At 38.8% G+C, this 19,811-nt stretch overlaps 1 protein-coding gene across 3 annotated transcripts in view; it reads left to right on the top strand.

Moving 5' to 3' along the window:
- The window catches only part of LATS2 (large tumor suppressor kinase 2), an 84,687-nt gene that overhangs the window by 54,918 nt on the left and 9,958 nt on the right, over positions 1 to 19,811 (top strand). For all 3 annotated transcript variants that reach the window (XM_069080308.1, XM_069080310.1, XM_069080309.1), the window contains exons 3-4: positions 13,628 to 13,760; positions 16,890 to 18,406. In XM_069080308.1, the coding sequence (XP_068936409.1) occupies positions 13,628 to 13,760; positions 16,890 to 18,406 (1,650 nt within the window). The remainder of the gene's footprint in view (positions 1 to 13,627; positions 13,761 to 16,889; positions 18,407 to 19,811) is intronic.

Raw genomic sequence — 19,811 nt, 5'->3', positions numbered from 1 at the left:
CATGCAACTGGGAAATAAGATATACAGGCACTGGGCCATAGAGATTCACCGTGCCCTACTGGAAAGTCAGAGGGGGAATGGGGGAAGATATAGGAGAGAGCAGATTGGGGGAAGGGATATTTAGTGGGATCACTGATTTGAGGTGGTGGGTAGGGGGAAAATAGGGAGAAAATTTGTAACTCAAAAGTAAAAATGAATGATGTAAACTAAAAATAAAACATAAAATTTAATTAATAAATAAAAACTTAAAAATAAAACCTTATCTTTATAAAGTGAGGAGGCATCTTTAAAAAGTAAAAGAGGCGATCCCCCTCTGGAGTCAAAGGACCTGGGCTCAAATCCCTCCTCTGACACTCTCTGTCTGACCTTAGGCAAGTTACCTAACCATGATGGGCCACAGTTTTGTCCACTCTAAGTAGACAACTGTCTTCTAATCCTTCCAGCTCTGTATTTTAAGGGATATTATATCATCTTGGGTCAAGATTTAACAAGTGCAGATGAGGTCCCCAGAAGTCTTGTGACAAGTACAGGGTCACAACGTCATAAATAGCATAGCCTGGGTTGAAATGAGCTCTTCTGTCCCTAATTCAGCCATCTTTCCACTATACATACTATATAAAAATAATTCCAGGGTAGCAGATACTCTATAATGAGTCTTATCCTTTGAAACTTAGAGCCGAAGGTAGATGAAACTTATAGGAGATAGTGCCAATATCATATAAAACAGGTACATACTTAAGCACTTCTGTCTTTCTTTAAATTTCTAATGTTTGGAATTATTATTAAGAAATAAAAAAATTTTTAAACCCATTGGGTTTTATAATAGATATAACAAGAGAAGAATCTATGCAGTGTATTTTTTAAGAAGGTAGCATATTGAATTATTTAAATGTGAGTTCTTGCCTTTTTACAAGGAATGACAGTATTTTATAAGCAGCAGTTGTCTGGAGTTGAAGACCAGCCTAATCTTCATGTATACTCAACACACTTAATTTCAGGAGTCTGGATTGGCCTTTAGCCCAAATGGTTTCCAAGTCTGTTCTTACAATGCATATTTTAGAACCACATTTAAATTGTTTCTGGTTCTGCTTTGATGAATGCACTGTTTATTTCTTGGCTAGCTTAAGTGGTCACTTACTGTACTATACAATGCCTCAGCCATGGAATCATGTATAATAAGTATATGTTTTTGTTATATCACAAGACATTGACATATATTTACTGTTCACTCTTTTTAAAATCACATATAAAAATTGGTATGCAAATGATGGTTATTAGTTATTATCAGTTTTTGGTAATTCATAAACATTACTGGTGACCCATTTTCTTTTCACCTTTCTCTATAAAGATAGATTTCTCTGTTAATATTTGAAAGTTAGCACAGAGACCCCGCTTACCACAACTATTACTATTATTTTCTTACTCACAAAATGACACAAAATGGATTCTTGCTTCATGAACCCTTTTTTTTCTTCTCCATACATAGGTTTTGTCATTGAGTATGAATTAAATTTCCTCTGAAATTCTTTATGTCCTTCCTTTTCAACTAATGCTTAATGATCTGCAGGTTTGGTTGGTGCTACTAAACACCTCCTGTTAGCCAGAAGGTGAATGTCCTTATATTCTAAAAATCAGAGTATCTCATGTTTGCTACCCTGGAATTCCTGCAGCATAAACAAAATCTGACACAGTTTCAAGCCTCGTTTCTTATATCTTCTTGAAATGTCTAGTTTGGAAAGTTCTGAGAAACAACGGTGTGGGGAGTCTCCAGGTGACTAGGAAGGGGGAGTCTCACCTTAGAAGTAGATCCACAGCTACACCTGGAAGGCGTACTCTGGCTCAGACTTGGAGTCAGAACAACTGGATTCAAAACTGGATTCTTCAGCTTGCTACCTGTGTGACCTCTAGCAAGGCTCAGAAAATTTCAGAGCTTCAGTTTATTTTTTCATGTGGAAAATGAAGGGGTTAGACCAGACAGACCTCTAAGGTCCCTCCCAAATCTAAAGGGATTCTAGGATTCTCTTGTTAAACCACAGCACCTAGGAGACTCTTTTTAGGTTTTCCTTAGGTAGAACATCATTTGGATCAGACTCTTTAAAGGAGCTGTGGCATTTTTTTTTTCATTTATTCTCCTTTTTTGTGCCTATCTTATTTTGAGAGCAGTTTTGTTACCATTTATCAAGTGATGTACTGAGTTTTACTTCCATCTGCCCTGGCTTCTTTCTGTTCACTCTTTTAAAAGTACATTGTTTTGTAACCTAATGGTATGTTTTCTTTTGTTTTGGAAAGCAGGACCTCTACCCTAGCCCCTGATGTCAAACTAGTTCCCAGATTTTTTCTTAGAATTCTGTCTTCTGTGGGACTAACATCTTTCGTTTCCATAGATTGCACTATTTCTTTGTTTCCAAATAATACATCTGCCAAAAGGCCCCCTTTTCCCCCATGACTCAGAACACTGGTGCTTTTCTCTGTCTCCTGAAATGCTGATTGTCTCCTGGCATGATCTTGACTGCCTTCACTGTTTCCTTAGGAAACAGTTATTGTTTCCATAGCCTCTGTGGAAGGGAAAGGCAAATGGTCATTTTCTTTTCTTGTGCTGTAACTTGTGCTGGCCCATTTAATTGTACCTGCTGCCACACTCAGACATGATGGACCTTTGTGGGCATGTGAGATCTTTTAAATTCTTGCGCAATCTTCTTTTTGAATAAGTGTGCTTTGGCTTTTTCAAGTTGATTAGAAAAGAATACTGCCAGCTAGCTCTCTGGTGCACTGAGAGGATCGAGTATTGCTGCCAAAACTGATGGATGTTGGCCAGGTTAGAGACTGAAACTGGGAAAGCCTTCTGCAATCTTGGATTGTTAAGCACAGAAAAGCAAGCTAATTGTGTGTGCATGCATGTTCATGCCTACACAAACACACAGTCATTTTTACCATGTAATCCTTTATGGGAATCAGAATTGAGAAGAGATGTTGTTTAGGGTGATATCCTCCCCACCCCCTCCAAGACCTTCTTATATGCAATAAAGGTGTGCCTTAACTTTATGTAAACCCCAGTGGGACTAACCACAGGGAAGTGCTCTGAGGCTCCAGGAAGCGGATGCCCATGGGAAGTAAACAAACCCTCCTGTACTCACTGAAAGCCACACCCACCATACAAACATATCTCTGCCATCACTACAGAGAATGAAGGAAGCACAGGGGTGCTGAAGAGAGAGAAATCCTGCAAAGGAGCCAGGAGTCTTTCTCATAAGCTTCTGCCTCTGTTGGAAAGCAGGAAGCCTGAGCCCAACAGAACCAACATCAGAGTCATTTTTGCTTACCTGTTATTTTTTCCTATTGACTTTTGTTTTTAAAATTTAGAGATGTAGTGTGAGGGGGGAAATATGGTCCAAGACATCATAAAAACCACATTGAAGAATGTAGTAGACATTTAAAATAAAACATTTAAAAGAAAAATAATTTTACTAATCAGACAAGAAGTTCAGTCAGCCAAATAATTGAATTATTCCTATATGTATATAGGGTATTCTCTTTAAAAGTTGTTTATAATTTGGCAAAGGCTGTTTGATGTTTGTTTTTCTATCCCTGGTTCCCACAAAGCTTTGTATTGCTTACACACAAGGAAAGTAGTGATTAAAAAATATGTAATTGGCAAAGATGGGCTGGTCTTTGGACAGTGAGCTCCTTGAGAGTGGGGCTGTGGCATCTAGCAGGTAAGTGCTTGTTAACAAATTGACAGTTTTGCCTGCCCTCTACCCATTGCCAGTTGCTGTCTAAGGTACGTTGAGGCTAGTCCTCATTTAGCAGATAGTGATAGGAACAAAATTAGGAACTCAATGGTGCTTTAGACTCAACCTTCATGAGAAGTGCTTGTTTCCTTATTATTATTTTTTAGCATGCATTATTTGAACTTCAAAACTTATTTCATTTTCTCATCATTTTACTCTCTCGACTGTAGACAAGTTTGAGCAGAAAGTGCTTTGGAAAATGCATGCTGAACTATTTGAATCCTCTTTGGGAAATCAGTAGAATGCAAAGAATGGCTTGTGGCTGGGCCTGCAAACCTTGCTTATGATTTATATGTATTCTGCCAGGGGCTTGTGTTTCTTATTAAGGTTTGACAACTGGCTGTAGCATTGGTTAAAACATTATGTGCAGCTATGCTTTTAAAACATTACTTTCCTGGAATTATTTTGCCTTGAAAATGACTAACAGTGGAGCCTATGAAAAAAATGCCAGCTCCATAGAGATACCTTTCGGTACCCCAGGAAGTGTGATTTATGAATGCAGATTCTCTGCTCTAATCTCACGAGCCTTTTTTTTCCCCCTTTACAGAATGCTTTTCCATTAACATCATTTGTAATGTACCATGCTGGCACTAAAGGGTCTAGAAAAGTGACTAAGACATGGTCTTTGCCTTCTATGGAATGTAGAAGCTACAATCTTTGAGGACAGGGACTGTTTCCTTATCAACTTTGTATCCAGAGTATCTGGTACATAGTAAAGCTTGTTGGTTTGAATTTAATTAAGAGTGGTAAATTCCATACAGAAATAGTTTCAGTGCACATTAGGCTGAAATAAGTTGTTTCAAAGCTCTCCTTCCTGTGGGGAATGGAGATGGAGGAAGGCCATGGCACTTGGACTGTGCAGCAAAAGGTAAAAGTGGGCAGGCATTGCAACTTGATGGCAGCCACTTATACACATTCCACAAACAGGCAGTCTTCTCTGCTTTCTCCTGCTAATCTTAACCATTTTGAGAGTGTGATTATTATTTTTTAAAAACATTTGGGGGAGCATTCAGGGTTAAGTGACTTGTCGGGGGTCATACAGCTGGTAAGTGGCTGAGGGTTGAATTTGAATTCCTCCTCCTGACTTCCAGGCTGATGCTCTATCCATTGCGCCACCTAGCTTCCCCAAGAGGTATTATTTTTAAAATAATGATGTTTTAAAATTATGAACCTGGGAAAAGTGTCATCTCAGGAATTCTCCTTCCCTCTTTTATTTTTCATTTATTTATTTATTGCTTTTTGGAGGGGCAGTTAGGGTTAAGTGACTTGCCCAAGGTCACACGGCTAGTTTTTTTTGTGTGTTAAGTATCTGAGGCTGGATTTGAACTCAAGTCCTCCTGACTCCAAGGCTGGTACTCTACTCATTGAGCTACCTAGCTGCCCCTTTCTTCCCCCTTTTAATAAGCTGAAGGCCTTCAGCTTTTTCTAGTAAGACAATAAGAAATAGATTTGTCAGGGAGAATCCAGTGAAGCTATTAAACCAAACTGGATTACAAGTTCCCTGGTTGCTTTGTTACCCTGTAGGACTGACCAATGATTTTTCCCCCCAGTTTTACTTTGAACCTAAATTGGTAGATGACAGGGGTGAGGGATGGGCGGGGCAGACAGAGGGAAAATCAACCACACAAAAAAATGAATAAATCCTAATGTATGAAAGCTCCATAGTGCAGAAAATTTTTCAGTTAAAATTTCCATGAAGAATATTAAAAGATCAGGATGTAGATTTGCTAACATTTAAGAAATGCTTCTATGCCAGAAAAGAAAAGGAGGGGGAGACCCTTGTGGGAAATTCTTTCCTTCATACATAATCATTTTTCACTGAATTTAAATTATTCCCAGTAATGTGTTGATGCTATTGAAATAGCTTAGCTATCTAGAAAATGTGAACCATACTATCACCTTCCTGTGAATTATGAGTCATAAATTTTAAGAGAATATTCAGATTTGCTACAGTTATTTCCCCACATACGACCTGTGAGTAATGGTTGGGGGGAGACTGCCATTGGAAGATGACAGCATCATAGCAAAGCAAAATGTAAGCCAAAGTATTTGTGCTCTGGCTGATCTACTCCAAAAGCATCTTTTGCTATAGGATGCCTCAGTGTGCAGTGAATTTCCACCGATGATTCTGATACAAATGATACACAGGGTAGAGGTAATGTTAACTTAATCAACAAATGGCACATAGTGGGCACTTCATAAGTGTTTATTGACTGTTTGCTTGCTGTGTGGCCAGCACTGTATTAAGCTCCAAGAATTCAAAGTGAGATAATCTTTGCCCTAAAGAAGCTTATACACCACTCTTAGTTATCTATTATATGAACTACCCTACTCTCCCATCATAGTAGAAACAAGTTGGAGTGAGAGGGATGAACTATATAGGCACTATCTCTGTATGTATCTGCTTCCAAACAAAAATGAAAATAATTTTTGGACCATCTACTATAATATCTATTGTCTTTGCTTTTTCTACACTCTATTCATGAATAACCAAAATTTGGTTCTAAGTGCCTTCTTCTGTATGATAATTTTTCATATTGCCATCTGGGAAACTCATATTAGGTCATTTATTGGTGTGAATGGGAAACTAAGCCCACTTAGGCTCTGCATAAAATCACAATGAGTGTAGGTCTTAAGCACATGGGCAACCATTCCGAAGTACTTTGGCCCCATTATTTCAATGCTGTGAGTATTTTTTAAATTTCTTCTTAAAAATTTAATATTTTATTTTCCTCCAATTACATGTAAAAGCAATTTTTACCATTATTTTTTTTAAGTAGAATTCTAAATTCTTGCCCCTGTTCTCCTTTCCCAGTCCCCCATTGCTGTGAGTCTTCACACTGATTGAGTTCATGATCCTTCCATTATCTCTCATTTTATGAGACTGAGAATCTTGTCCCTGTTTTTTGTTTTTGTTTTTCATAAAGGATTCAACCACCATGTGGGGGAGGCCTTTATTATTATTATTATTATAGTATCTAGGTAACTATTCTACAACACAGATTCTCAGTATCATGCAAAATACTAGGAGCTTAATCAATGTTGAATTAAAGTGTTCAATATGTCATTTACCCACCTCCTTTTCTGGACATTTATTTTCTCTTTGATACCACTTGTGGTGCACAAGAAATGATTGGTATCATGTTGTCTGCTCTTACCTGTCCTGTAGCCCAGATGCTTTGGGTTAAAAAAAAAATTGTACCTTAGGAATTCTCTTAATGTCATTTTTAGTTTAATTCTAAAATTATGGTGTTCCATGTTTTGAAGAGATATACATACACATATATACACACATAAATATATGTATGTACATTATTGTGTATCTGTGTATGTATCTATGCTGTGTGTATATGTATATGTGTGTGTGTTTTATGTATACACACACAGCAAATTTTTTTGTGCCATGGTTCCTTTAGCTATTAGCTGGGACCTGTGGACTGCTTCTCAGAATAATATTTTAAATGCATGAAGTAAAATACATAGGATTACAAAGGAAATCAGAAGTTGATGAAAATAAAGATACAGTTATTTTTCTTATCCAAAGTAATGAATCCAGAAATCCAATCCAGGGACCCCCAGTTAGGAACCACTTTATATGAGGGAGAAGGAAGAAGGAGGGAGGAAGAAATACAGAAGAGAGGAAAGCATAAACATATACAAGTAGGAATTTTTACTCTGAGAATATGGCCTTTTGCAGCAGTAAGCCATTTAAGAACATTGAAGCCACTGTGCATTTTCCCAAATATACTCTACCTGGATATCTTCCTCCTCAATTCTGGTCATATCTAGTACCTCTCTAGCCAAATGTCATTCTGAGTAATGTGCAACTTTCATCCATCTTGTTTTTCTTTCTATATGTTATAGCATGCACAAACTTACTTTTGATTCTCCTGTGCATCTACTACTTTCAAAGTGTGTCACTTAGCAATGTCCCAGCCTCTTCACCATAAAAACTTCCTGACTGTTTTGTGTTAAAAGGAAAAAGGAGAGCCAACCATTAGCTGCTTTACCTGTCTGTAGCTGTTTCCCAGCAGTCCACAACGATCTCAGGTGATTTGAAAATGTGCATCATTGTTTCCACATTTGCTTTCATTCACCTTGTCATCTAGAATTAAATGTGTCTCTAGGTTATATCAGTAAAGCTGCCAGTCATATACAACCCTGGTCAGCCAATCAGCCCACACAGAATTTAAGGCCATGCTATTATTGATAGGTTGGATATTTGTTGTTTTCATACTCAAGTCAACAAGCGTATGTTAAGTACCTACTCTGTACTAGGCCCTGTGCTAAGCTGTTGAGGATACAGCAAAAGGGGGGAAAAACTAGTCCCCACCCTTACACATACTTATTCATGCTATAGAAATTTAATAGTTTGGAATTTTGGGTGGGTTCAGAGTGGTAGAGCTGTATCCAGATTTTCTAAGGCCTGTGTTTCTAAGTTAAATGTATTATGGAGTCTTTTTAGAAGAAATACATAGAGACTAAACTAATTTGTCAAGTAAATTAGGGAAAAGTGTAGGGAAAAGAACAAGCATAAACTAACGTGGTCTTTTATTTGAGAAACATTTAGTGGAAAAACAAGTTGGCTTATTAGTATTAAAAGGTTTTAAGATTTGAAATGTCAATGTAGATATTTGTGCTTTCCACATGTGGATTCTTTTTATTATCCTTCTCTAGACTAAAAAGAAAAGCAAAAATTAATAAAGCTGTGTGTGCTAACTCCATCAGTATTCTTCTGACTTTTTTGATTGCTAATGCCATCAGTGAAAAAATGTTTCAACACCCCCTCATGTGTATATTTCTTTATTTATAAATTATATGCATGTACTAGTATACTAATAATCATGTATATTATAAAACTTACTCAAAATAGAAATTTAAAAGGATGAGATAAAGATGAAATAATATTTGATCATAGAGCCCCTGGATTTCCTAAATAAGTAAAGTGACATAAGTTAGACCTATGCTTTAGAAAAACTGTCAGCTGAATGGAAGATGGATCAAGGTGGGAAGAGAGATGTCAGATAGGGAGACCAATTAACTGGCTTTTTCAGTGGTCTAGTGATAATGACTCCTAGGCTGTGAACCTGGGTGACTGGAAAGATGGCATTGCTCTGAAGAATAATAAGAAAATCCGAAAGAGAGGTGGGTTTGGGAAGTAATACAGTAAGGTCGATGAGGAATATTTCTCATCAGCGGCTACTTATACTATGGGTCTCTGTCCTACACAAAAATTATTAGTGGGGAAGCCCGGCCTTCTTGAGGCATCTTTTCATAGCCACTAGATGATATATAGGGGACAGGGAGTTGCTATGCTCTGTTAAGGAGGCAAGGTAATTTCCCAGTGGCACCACCTGAACAGTGCTACTGTGGGTTCCCAGCACTTAATCTAAGGTTAGTTTATAACTATCCTGAAGAGTTGATCTGAGCTTAGAAGTGGGGAGGTTCTGGGTCCTTGCACAGCAAAGTTAGGGTGTGTTTGGGGATAAAGGTAAGTCTGGTTTCATTAAGAGACAAGCCCTTCAGTTGAATATTGCAAAGAGGGTCAATGTAGCCCATCTTGTCAGACTGATTGGTTGTTCACAAATCCCTTGAGGTCAGTGTATGGCCTCTGTTCTAGATGGTGAAAAGGTTTGAATTGGGGGCGGCTAGGTGGCACAGTGAGTAAAGTGCTGGCCCTGGAGTCAGGAGGACCCGAGTTTGGTTCTGGCTTCAGACACTTAACACCCACACACACACACCAAAAAAACTAGCCGTGTAACCTTGGGCAAGTTACTTAACTCCAGTTGCCCCCTAAAGGGGGAAAAAAAAGGTTTGAGTTGTTAATTGATTTTATATTGAACCCATGTGACACAGTTCAGCTAACATCTAATATTAAACTGGATTAATGCCTTGTGGTGATTGCTTCCCAGGGAAAGGTGAGAGAGGTGGCAACAAACTTGCTAGTACTATTTTCAGACTAGACAGATTGGACAGTCAGCACTGATTAAAGACTAGGGATCATCTTTCAGTAGAGTCTTCAGGGGAAAAGAATGCTACAAGGTTATCTTAATAATAAATATCTTGTATTTATGTAGTGTCTCTCCAAGATGTTGAAAGTACTTTGCAGACATGATCTCATTGCATAACATACTTATGAGGTAGAGAGGTTACAAGTGGTATCACCTCTTTACAGGTGAAATGATGAGTATCCATCTTACTCTTGAACTATTTCTGCTTTTCCCTCATTGCCTTCTCAGATTTTAAATCCAGTCCAAATGCTGCTTTTAAAAAATCCTTACCTCTTTCTTTGACCCTGGCATGCTCTTTCTCATAAGCTGTGGTGGACTTTCCATCACCCTTTATATAAATCTCAATCTGCCTAAAAAGACTTTTAGTATCTTGTACAAGTGTGCCTCTGTGTTCACTGCTTTCCCAATGCCTTGCCACCATCTCGTTCCCTGTGGTGTTCAAGGAAGACTTTTGGGACATTTGGGTTTCTGTTCATTCCCTTCCCCCTCACCAAGCATACCATGACCAGTTCTCATTTCACTAAGAGAAAGTACACATACACTGTAATTCAGGGATGGGAAACTTGCAGCCTTGAGGCCCCTTGCAGCCTTCTAGGTCCTCGGGTGTGGCCTTTTGACTGGGTCCAAAGTTTAGAGAACAAATCCTTTTATTAAAGGAAAAGTTTGGATTCAGTGGAAGAGCCACACCCAAGGACTTAGAAGGCCACATGTGGCCTTGAGGCCAAAGGTTCCCCATCCCTGCACTATATAGCCATCCCCTTCATACCATGGAATCCATAACAACTTTCTTTTTAAGCTGGTTAGGCTTCCTGCCAATATCCGGTTTTGTTCTTAGCCACCTCTTCCTATTACATAGTCTTACTAATATGTGGTTAGGAAGCGCACGGAAGTTTAAAGGACTTTGATTTCGTCAAAGTATATAAGCAGAAACAGATTATCGTTCAGGTGCCAGCCTTTTGGTGATGAGCTGTTCTATACTTAGTGAGGCTAGTCCTTAAACCATTATTTATAATGGAGCCTATACTGACTATATAGCCTTCCAGTTTAGTAAAACTTGCCAGAGTTTTTGTTTCTCTTTTGAGAACTTGTGGTCCCCGCCATGTACTGGGCATAGTGTATAGACTGCTGGAGGTGGGGTGAGGAAGACCTGCTGCAGACTCTTGCTCTCCATGTGACCCTCAACAAGTAGCATAACCTCTCAGCCTGAGTTTCTTCATCTGTGAAATATGGATAATAAGAACCTGCTCTATAGGGTTGTGAGGGTCAGATGAGATAATGTGGATGTATTAAAATGCTTTGTAGACCTGAAAGCCCATACATAAATGCTAGATATTATTATGACAGAACACTGGAGTATGACATTAGTGATGGGCCCTATGGTGATGTCATGAAAAGAACTAATGTAGGTTCAAATCCCAGTTCTGCTGTGTGACATTGGACAAGTCACTTAACCTCACTAGGCCACAGTTTTCTGCTCTGTAAAATGAGAGCGTTGAATTTTTGTCCTAGACAACAGGTAATGAAACATACTTTGATCTTCTCAGTAGAGAAGTGAAAAACTGCAAGAGAATGGACGATTGCATACATTGTTATAAACATTGTAGTTTTGTTGGGTTTGCTTTTTCACAAGGGAGGATTATGGACAAGGTGGCAGGTATACTGAGAAATGACTAATGTAAAAAAAAAAAAAAGATCCATAAAGCTCCTTTGAGAACAAACTTGTTTTTGACATTAATGGCATCTGTATTGAAAATTGAAATGGTAGTAGTTTGTTTGAAAATTGAAATGGTAGTAGTTTGAACAAGTAGAAACTTGTTCAGTCATTTCTGACTCTTCATGACCCTGTTTGGGGTTTTCGTGGCAAAGATACTGGAATGATTTGCCATTTCCGTCTCCAGCTCATTTTACAGATGAGGAAACTGAGGCAAGAAAAGTTAAGTGACATGACCAGGGTCACAGTACTAGTGTCCTAAGGCTTTATTTGAATTCCAGTCTTCCTGACTCCAGGCCCAGCACTCTATCCACTGTGCCACCTAGCTTCCCATAAAACTACAAAGATAAAATTTCAAGAGTAGAAGACGGGGCAGCTAGGTGGCATGGTAAGCAGAGCACCAGTTCTGGAGTCAGGAGAACCTGAGTTCAAATGTGGCCTCAGACACTTAACACTTACTAGCCATGTGACCTTGGGCAAGTCACTTAACCCCAATTGCCCTGCCTTCCCCCCTCCAAAAAGCAAAAAAAAAAAAAAAAGAGAAGACAAGGTTACATAAGTGTCACCTCACGTTTTCAGTTGTTTAAGTCATATCCAACTCTTTGTGACGTTATTTGAAGTTTTCTTGACAAAGATACTGGAGTGGTTTACCATTTCCTTCTCCAGCTCATTTTACAGATGAGGAAACTGAGGCAAACAGGGTTAAGTGACTTGCCATGGGTCACAGAGCTAGCAAGTATCTGAGGCCAGATTTGAATTCAGGAAGATGATTTTTCCTAACTCCATATGAATATGCTTATATTTAGCTATACTATAATAACTGTTCACATAAGTGATTTTTCTAGGTAACTGAAACCTCTCACTTTAAACAGGAAAACAAATTTTAACCATTTTAGAAGAAAATCTCTAAAGTAAGAGTCTACATTTCTTAAAGAGGGTACATGGAATATTGTTTCTTTTTCCTTAACTATATTTATGGTTTCTGTCTTCTCAGTCAGGCTGTTGTTGTCATCACCTCCTAATTTGCTGCCTGTCTTCTGTATGCTAGGGAAACCAGATGATTGTAGCTTGTGGTAATTGTATATAAATTATAGTAAGCTCAGAGTGAAAACCTTAGGTCTTCCCTCATGAAATAAAGTTGCATAGAATTTGATGGCTATTTGAACAATTAAAGGGTTTTTAAATTTGTTTTCTGGTTCATCACTATGTTTAGGAGGGTTGAAATTACTACAGATCTGACTCCTATAAAGGTGGAGGGTTACTGTCATACATTATCAAAGTTAAAATAAATGGTATGTGATTTGAATATTTTGTGCTGAGTCTCTTCTTCATTGATGTGGATGATCAAGAGTTGACTTTAAAAAATAAGATTACCTAGGGATCATGTAGTATCTATCTTCTAAAGAACAGAAAGCAGTTTCACATATATGGCCACATGTATCATCATGATATGCTCATGAAGTGGGTAGGAACAGGTATTAAGAGTCCCCATTTCACAACTGGAAATAGAGAGACAGAAAAGGCTTGGTTATTTTTCCCAAGGACTAGTTATTTAGACACAAATCTTTTGACTCTGGAGAGTGCTGTTATTTCCACTAGCCTTTGCTACTATTAGGTTTACAAATTCAGGTGCATCCCAGCCAAAAAGTAGAATTTACATTGCCTTTGGGGGCTTGGGTACAAGGCTAATTTGTTGTGGTTTATTTTAGTATTAGATGTGTACATATGTAACAGGTATGTTATAATTTGTGTAGTCAGTTGTGTTTATTGAGAAGTATTTAAATATAGTCCAAAGAGCACTGAATTTGGAGTCAGAAGGCCCTGATCTTGCTCATTGTGTGACATGGACCTCATGATGTGTGGGAGGAAAGTGCTTCATAATTCTTAAAGCTTTCCTTAAACCTAAGGTGTTATTATTGTATGAGTTCACTATAATTGTACTTAAGATGGAACTCAAAATAGCCTAAACACCACAGCAGGTGAAGGTTCAGAGAGTCACACTATACAAAACCAGGGCAGAGCCAGGAATTAAATCCCGTTAAAAGGGCTTTGTAAAAAAGATGACATCAGACTTAACATTTCTCAGTGATTCATATTTGCTTTTCCTTTTGTTCCAGGAGATGGCGATAAGAGCACTCAAACAAACAGGCAGTAAAAACATTGAAGCTGCTCTGGAATATATTAGTAAAATGGGTTATGTGGACCCAAGAAATGAGCAAATTGTGCGGGTCATTAAGCAGACCTCCTCAGGTGAGCACAGGCTTCTTGTATTTTATCTGAAGAAAATAACTATGTTTTAAATGTGGGGTTGCTTTGGGGGCAGAGGGAGCCAAATCAATTCATCATAAATGGATTTTAAACATTTTTATTACTTTTTCTTCTGAAATTGACAGGCACTAACATGAACATTCCTATATACAAAGAACAAAAAAAAGATTGCATATGAAAACCAAATCTTCATTTCATCCTGCTTTATTTCCTTTTTTTAAAAGAACACCATAAACTTAATATATCAGTTTCAAAGCTGTTCTCCTTGTCTTTGCCTTCTTGTGAAGCTCCTTCTATTCTCCTCTGTTCATTCTTTTCAATGCTTCATTGGTATTCTTCTTTTCTTTTTTTTGGCACCACTTGTTTCTTCCAATTTTCATTACACACCTCTTTCCCCCCCCCAACAAACAAACATGGTCAAACAAAACAAATTCACACCTTACTCACAATCACAAATATATGTCTCATTATCAACCTGAAATGCATCACCTGTCTTAAGAGATAAGAAGCATGCTTAACCAGTCCTCTGGAATCATGATTTATCATTGAATTGGCTAGAATGCTCAAGTTTTCAAAGCCATTTTTTTTTAATCTTTGAAGGTTTCTCTTATTCCCAATACCCTTTTTTAAGGCATGATAATGTTCCTCTGCATTCACATACCATAATTTCTTTGACCATTCCCCAATTAATGGGCACCCCTTAGTTCCTGTTTCTTTGATACAACAAGAAATGCTTCTATGAATATTCTTGTACTTATAGGTTCTTTTCCTCTTTCATCTCTTTGGTTTATATGCCTAGGAGTATACTAGTAAATGCTTAGCGGGATGTGAGTGGAATGTGTGCACACATTTTTAATTGATTTGCATGAATACTTTTTTTAAGGACATACAATCAGAAAAATAATCAAAGCCATGATTTGTAGCATTGTTGATTTCTGTGGTTCAAATAAATGTTCAATCTGAAAACTTAACAGTAGACTGTTGGAACCACGTTCAACTAACATGTTCCTGGTAGTAGTATTGCTGGATCCAGGGGTATTCATAGTTTATTGCCTTTTTGGTTAGAGTTCCCAATTGCTTTCCAAAATGTGGACCAATTTTCAACGTCTACCAAGCATTTGTTTACCTGTCCTCCCATAGCCTCTCTAATAGTTAGTTGTTTTTTGCCCTTTTTTTTTTTTCATCTTTGTCAAGGTGTCATTTTTCTTCATTTTCTCTTAGATTAGGGGGTAGCTAAGTAGCACAGTGGATAGAGTTGGATTTGTGAAAACTTGAGTTCAAATCCTACCTTAGATGTTTACTAACTTTGTGAGCCTTGGACAGGCACTTTTTTGTGCCTCAGTTTCTTCATCTGTAAAATAGATAATAATAACACCTACCTTACTGTGATTTTATGAGGGTAAATGCCAATGAAATAATATGTGTAAAGCACTTTATAAACCTTAAAGCACTATTTAAATTCTATTATTAGTGATTTGAAGGATTTTTTTTCCAATGCTTGTTAATAGCTTCCTTTTCTTTTGAGAATTTCATATCCTTTTGCCATTTATTTTTTGGGGAATTGCTCTCATTCTTATATTTTGAATCAGTTTCCTATATATCTTGGATACAGAGCATAGAAATTGGGAAGATTTTCTGCCCAGTTTGCCTTCTTAATTTAAATTGCATTGACTTTGGGCAAAACCTTTTCAATTTTATGTAATAAAAATTGTACATTTTTATCCTCTGTGATCTTCTCTGTCTTTTGTTTGGTTATAAACTCTTCTCTCCAAAGATGCAAACTTCTCTTCTCCTCTAATTTGTTTGTGACTATCTGTGGTTGAGGAATTTTCCATGGCAGATCACCACAGTCCATTTTACAGTCCCAGTTTTATTCAGATAATGGGTACATCAGGGGTTCTCTACCATCCTAACAGGGTTATCACCAGGAGATGAACAAAACACATCCCACTCCTCAGCCTCTCAGCTAAAATGGCCTAGTGTGGAGCTGTCTCCAGTCTTTATGATCTTTATCCAGCCACTGGAAGATGGCTGTGGAGGAGAAAGTGAGGCTGGTGACTTTGCACAGCCCTGCCTCACTTAAATCCAGTTCACTTGAAACTCATGGCATCACCTTCCTGATGTCATGGTCCTCTTCAAAAAGGAAGGAAAAGCAACAACAAAATGGCCTATTCATACAAAAAAAAAAAAACAATGGCAGAGTGTGCCTGTTATCTTTCTTTACAGAATTTAAAAATTCAGGCAATATTTTATATCATTTATATGTACTGGATTTGGAATTGGAAGACTGCTGTCAAGCTGGGTTGTAAAGCCTCAGACAGCTCTCTTCTGCTCAAGAATATTTAGTCCTTATATGTTTATTTGCTTCAGCTGTGTCAGGTTTTTTCCCCTCCAGCCTGATTAGTACTTAATTGGTAGTTCTCTACCGTCTGGTATGATATATGATATGATGTATATGATATATATGATGATACCAAAAGTATCATCCAATGAGGTGTCTGCCAAAGCAATGGGAGGGCCTAGGTTTCTTTATTTCAAGTCTGGGACACCAGAAATGCCTTCCTTTGAAGAAGAGGTGATAGATAATTGTATGCTTAACTAGTTCTCCCTCATGTGCTTAAGAATGCATTGATATTTTAAACTTCTTAAGTGCATAGTTGAGGCAAAAATGACATTTTTCTACTATCTTGGTCATCACCATGCATAAAAGAAGGGTAATTGCAGGTAGTTCTACTCCCATGGTTTCATAACAGAGGCAGGTTGGTGTTAGACATCCCTCCTTTATATGCCTTGATGTCTCCTTCACATATTCTTCAGCTTAGTTCTTCATTGCCATTTCTTGGCCTTTTCTAGGGAGGAAACAAATGCACGTTGGCATCTCTCTGGCATTCCTCTCCTTGGTGCAGTGTGGTGGAAAGTGGGTCTTTTGTCTCTGTTTTCAAGGAAGGTTTGTCACTGAAGGAACCAGAGGGGTTCTTGGATCTTTTTTATAAGTGGTGGGGGTTGCATCCAAAAGCTAGAGAACTAAAATAAGAATGAAACCAGAGGAACTCCACTCTTTGGGTTTGAACAGATAGCTCCTGATGTGGTATTACTGTTCTTTCTCTTCAGGAAAAGGAAGTGTGCCAAATAATGTAACTCGAAGGCCAAGCTTTGAAGGAACAAGTGAATCTTTTCCATCGTATCACATCAGCAGTGCAGCCTATGAAGGGACAGGCTTTGGAGAAGGAGCAAACGTGCTGGGTGATGTGTCCAGGCAGTACATGGATTATATTCTTTCTGCTCCTCAGCCTTCAGCTCTGACTCCTGCAGGACCAAGGCCTCTTGGGGTCAGCCCTCATAACGCCCATCAACACCAGTCCAAAGCCTATTCTGCTAATTTGGAGGCTCCAGGCATTAATTATCCAGTTGCAAATCACAGCAGCCAAGCCCTGCAGCTCCAGCCCTCTCACAGCTCAAACGGCCCGCACTACGGCAGGCCACACATGACAGTACAGGGAGAGCCGATGGGGTATGGCATCCAGCGAAGCCCGTCTTTCCAAAACAAGATACAGCAAGACGGAGGGTATGCAAATCTTCCAAGTAAAGGGCAGGTGGTCCCGAATAACTCTGGTCACACATTTCAGCCAGCAGCAGCAAGCCTGTACATGACACATTCTCATCATAAGCAGAGCAGTCCCTCCTCTCACCAGATGCACATGATGGCTGCCCGGAGTCCGGCATTTGCTAATGACTTTTCAGACAACCCACCACAGAGTCTCATCACCCCATCTAGAAACAGCCTGAACATGGACTTGTATGACATGAATAGCCCTGCAGTCCAGGGTTGGCAGTCATCTACTCTGTCAAGGCGGGATTCTTTACAAAACCCGAGCCTGGAGGCATCACCTCGACCACATGTCTCATTCCGACCTGACAGCCACGTGCCAAGTAGAACTAATTCGTTCAACAACCACCAACAGTCACCAGTGGCTGTGTCCATTAGGACAGGACCTGCCACCAAAACGGATGCCTCTATCCCTTCCCCCAATACTATCACAGCTGTCACATCTGCCCACATCCTGCATCCAGTGAAGAGTGTGAGAGTCATGAGGCCAGAGCCTCAGACAGCTGTAGGTCCATCTCATCCTGCCTGGCTTCCCCCAAAGACTCCAGCTGTGGAAGGCTTAGAAATGATGGAGCAGCATCCTCTCCCAAACGCTTACCCGCTGGATATTGATTATGGCACTCAGGAGCCAAGGTGCCCACCACCTCCATACCCCAAGCATTTGCTCCTTCCAAATAGTTCAGAGCAGTTTGACATAAATAGCCTTTGTGTGGGAGTGGAACAGAGCCTTCGAGGAGTTCCTAACCCAGGAAACAATCAGGCTGAGGACAGCATTGAGAGAAATGACAAAAGCAGCAAGAGTTCCAAGGTGGAAAAGCCAGGGAAGGATATAAAGCAAATCCAAACCTCTCCTGTCCCTGTTCGTAAGAATAGCAAAGATGAAGAGAAGAGAGAATCTCGAATTAAGAGTTACTCCCCATTTGCTTTTAAGTTCTATATGGAACAGCATGTGGAGAATGTCTTAAAAACCTACCAGCAGAAAATTAACAGACGATTGCAGCTGGAGCAAGAAATGGCTAAAGTAATTTCTTTTTATACCTACACACACACACACACACACACTCTCTCTCTCTCTCTCTCTCTTTTAAATTTAGTTTTATGTCAGTATTAATAGGCCAGGACAGTGGAGGTCAAGGAACATGAAATGTTCTGACACATCATGAAACTTAGCCTTAGTGGGGTTAAATTTCAGTCTTCAAGTATTTGAAGGACTGCCATATAGAAAGAAAATTCAAACTTGTTCTGCCTGGCCCCAGAGAGCAGAACTAAGGACCCCAGGTAGAAGATTCAAAGACCCACATTTAGGTTTGATGTTAAGAAAAATTCCTAACAGAGCTATCCAGAAACGTAAAGCACAGTCCAAAGAAATTGTGAGTCTTCTAGCAAAGACCAGATGACTTAAGTGTTGGGATTGTTTTAATATAGAGAGAGTTGCATTGTTTTCTTAAGGTAACAGGAAGGATAATACTACTGAACTATTTTGTTAATGTTTCAAAGGATCGAGAAAGTAAGGTTTGTGCTTTCCTAGCTTAGAAGTTTGGAAAACTAGGGGTGGCTAGGTGGCGCAGTGAATAGAGCAGGTCCTGGAGTCAGGAGGACCTGAGTTCAAATCCAGCCTCATACACTTAACACAAAAACTAGCCGTGTGACCCTGGGCAAGTCACTCAACCCCAATTGCCCTCCAAAAAAGCAAAAAAAGAAGAAGTTTGGGAAATTAGAAAAATGATAATATATATTATATACCCAGTATTGGTGTATGTCATTCACATACAGTCTCAACAAATCATGCTTTTAAGTATAATTTACCAGCCGATGCTGAGAGACTCTGGAAAGTCATCATTCATTAAAAAAATTCTTCCATTTATAATTAGCAAAAACTGCCTGCTGCCCTAGAACCTGGCAACCCCATTGTTCCCTGAGCTTTTAAAATGTTAAAAAAAAACTCTTGAAATTTTCAAGTATTTCATGCATGGCACATTTCCCATAGACTTCTATTTTAACACATAGTCATTTCAGGAGTTTTCTGTGGTTTTAGAGATTCTCTAAAAAAGTAACATAAAGAATTTAATATTTCTATTGTGTTATGAATTCTAAAATCTCTGCAGTGTTAGCCTGGGACCCAATATATAAAGGAAAAAATGAGTAAGTCATTATCATCTTCCTTAAAGTGAATGGGACTTACTTTTCTTTCTTTTTTTTTTTTAAAGCAATCTGGGTTAAGTAACTTGCTCAAGGTTACACGGCCAGTTATTTCTGGGTATGGTGCTAAGTATCTGAGCCCAGATTTGATCCCCAGGTCATCCCGACACTGGAGCCAGTGCTCTTACTCTCTGAGCCACCTGGCCGCCTCTAAGCAGTTGGGGTTAAGTAACTTGCTCAAGGTTACACAGCCAGGTGTTTCTGGGTGGGTGCTAAGTATCTGAGCC

This window comes from Petaurus breviceps, unplaced genomic scaffold, assembly GCF_028583685.1.
Source record: "Petaurus breviceps papuanus isolate PSGF00001 unplaced genomic scaffold, PetGlider_PUasm1.0 91133, whole genome shotgun sequence".
Lineage (NCBI taxonomy): Eukaryota > Metazoa > Chordata > Mammalia > Diprotodontia > Petauridae > Petaurus > Petaurus breviceps.
The sequence above is the reverse complement of the archived record's forward strand: the minus strand, read 5'-3'. Positions and strand labels throughout refer to the sequence as shown.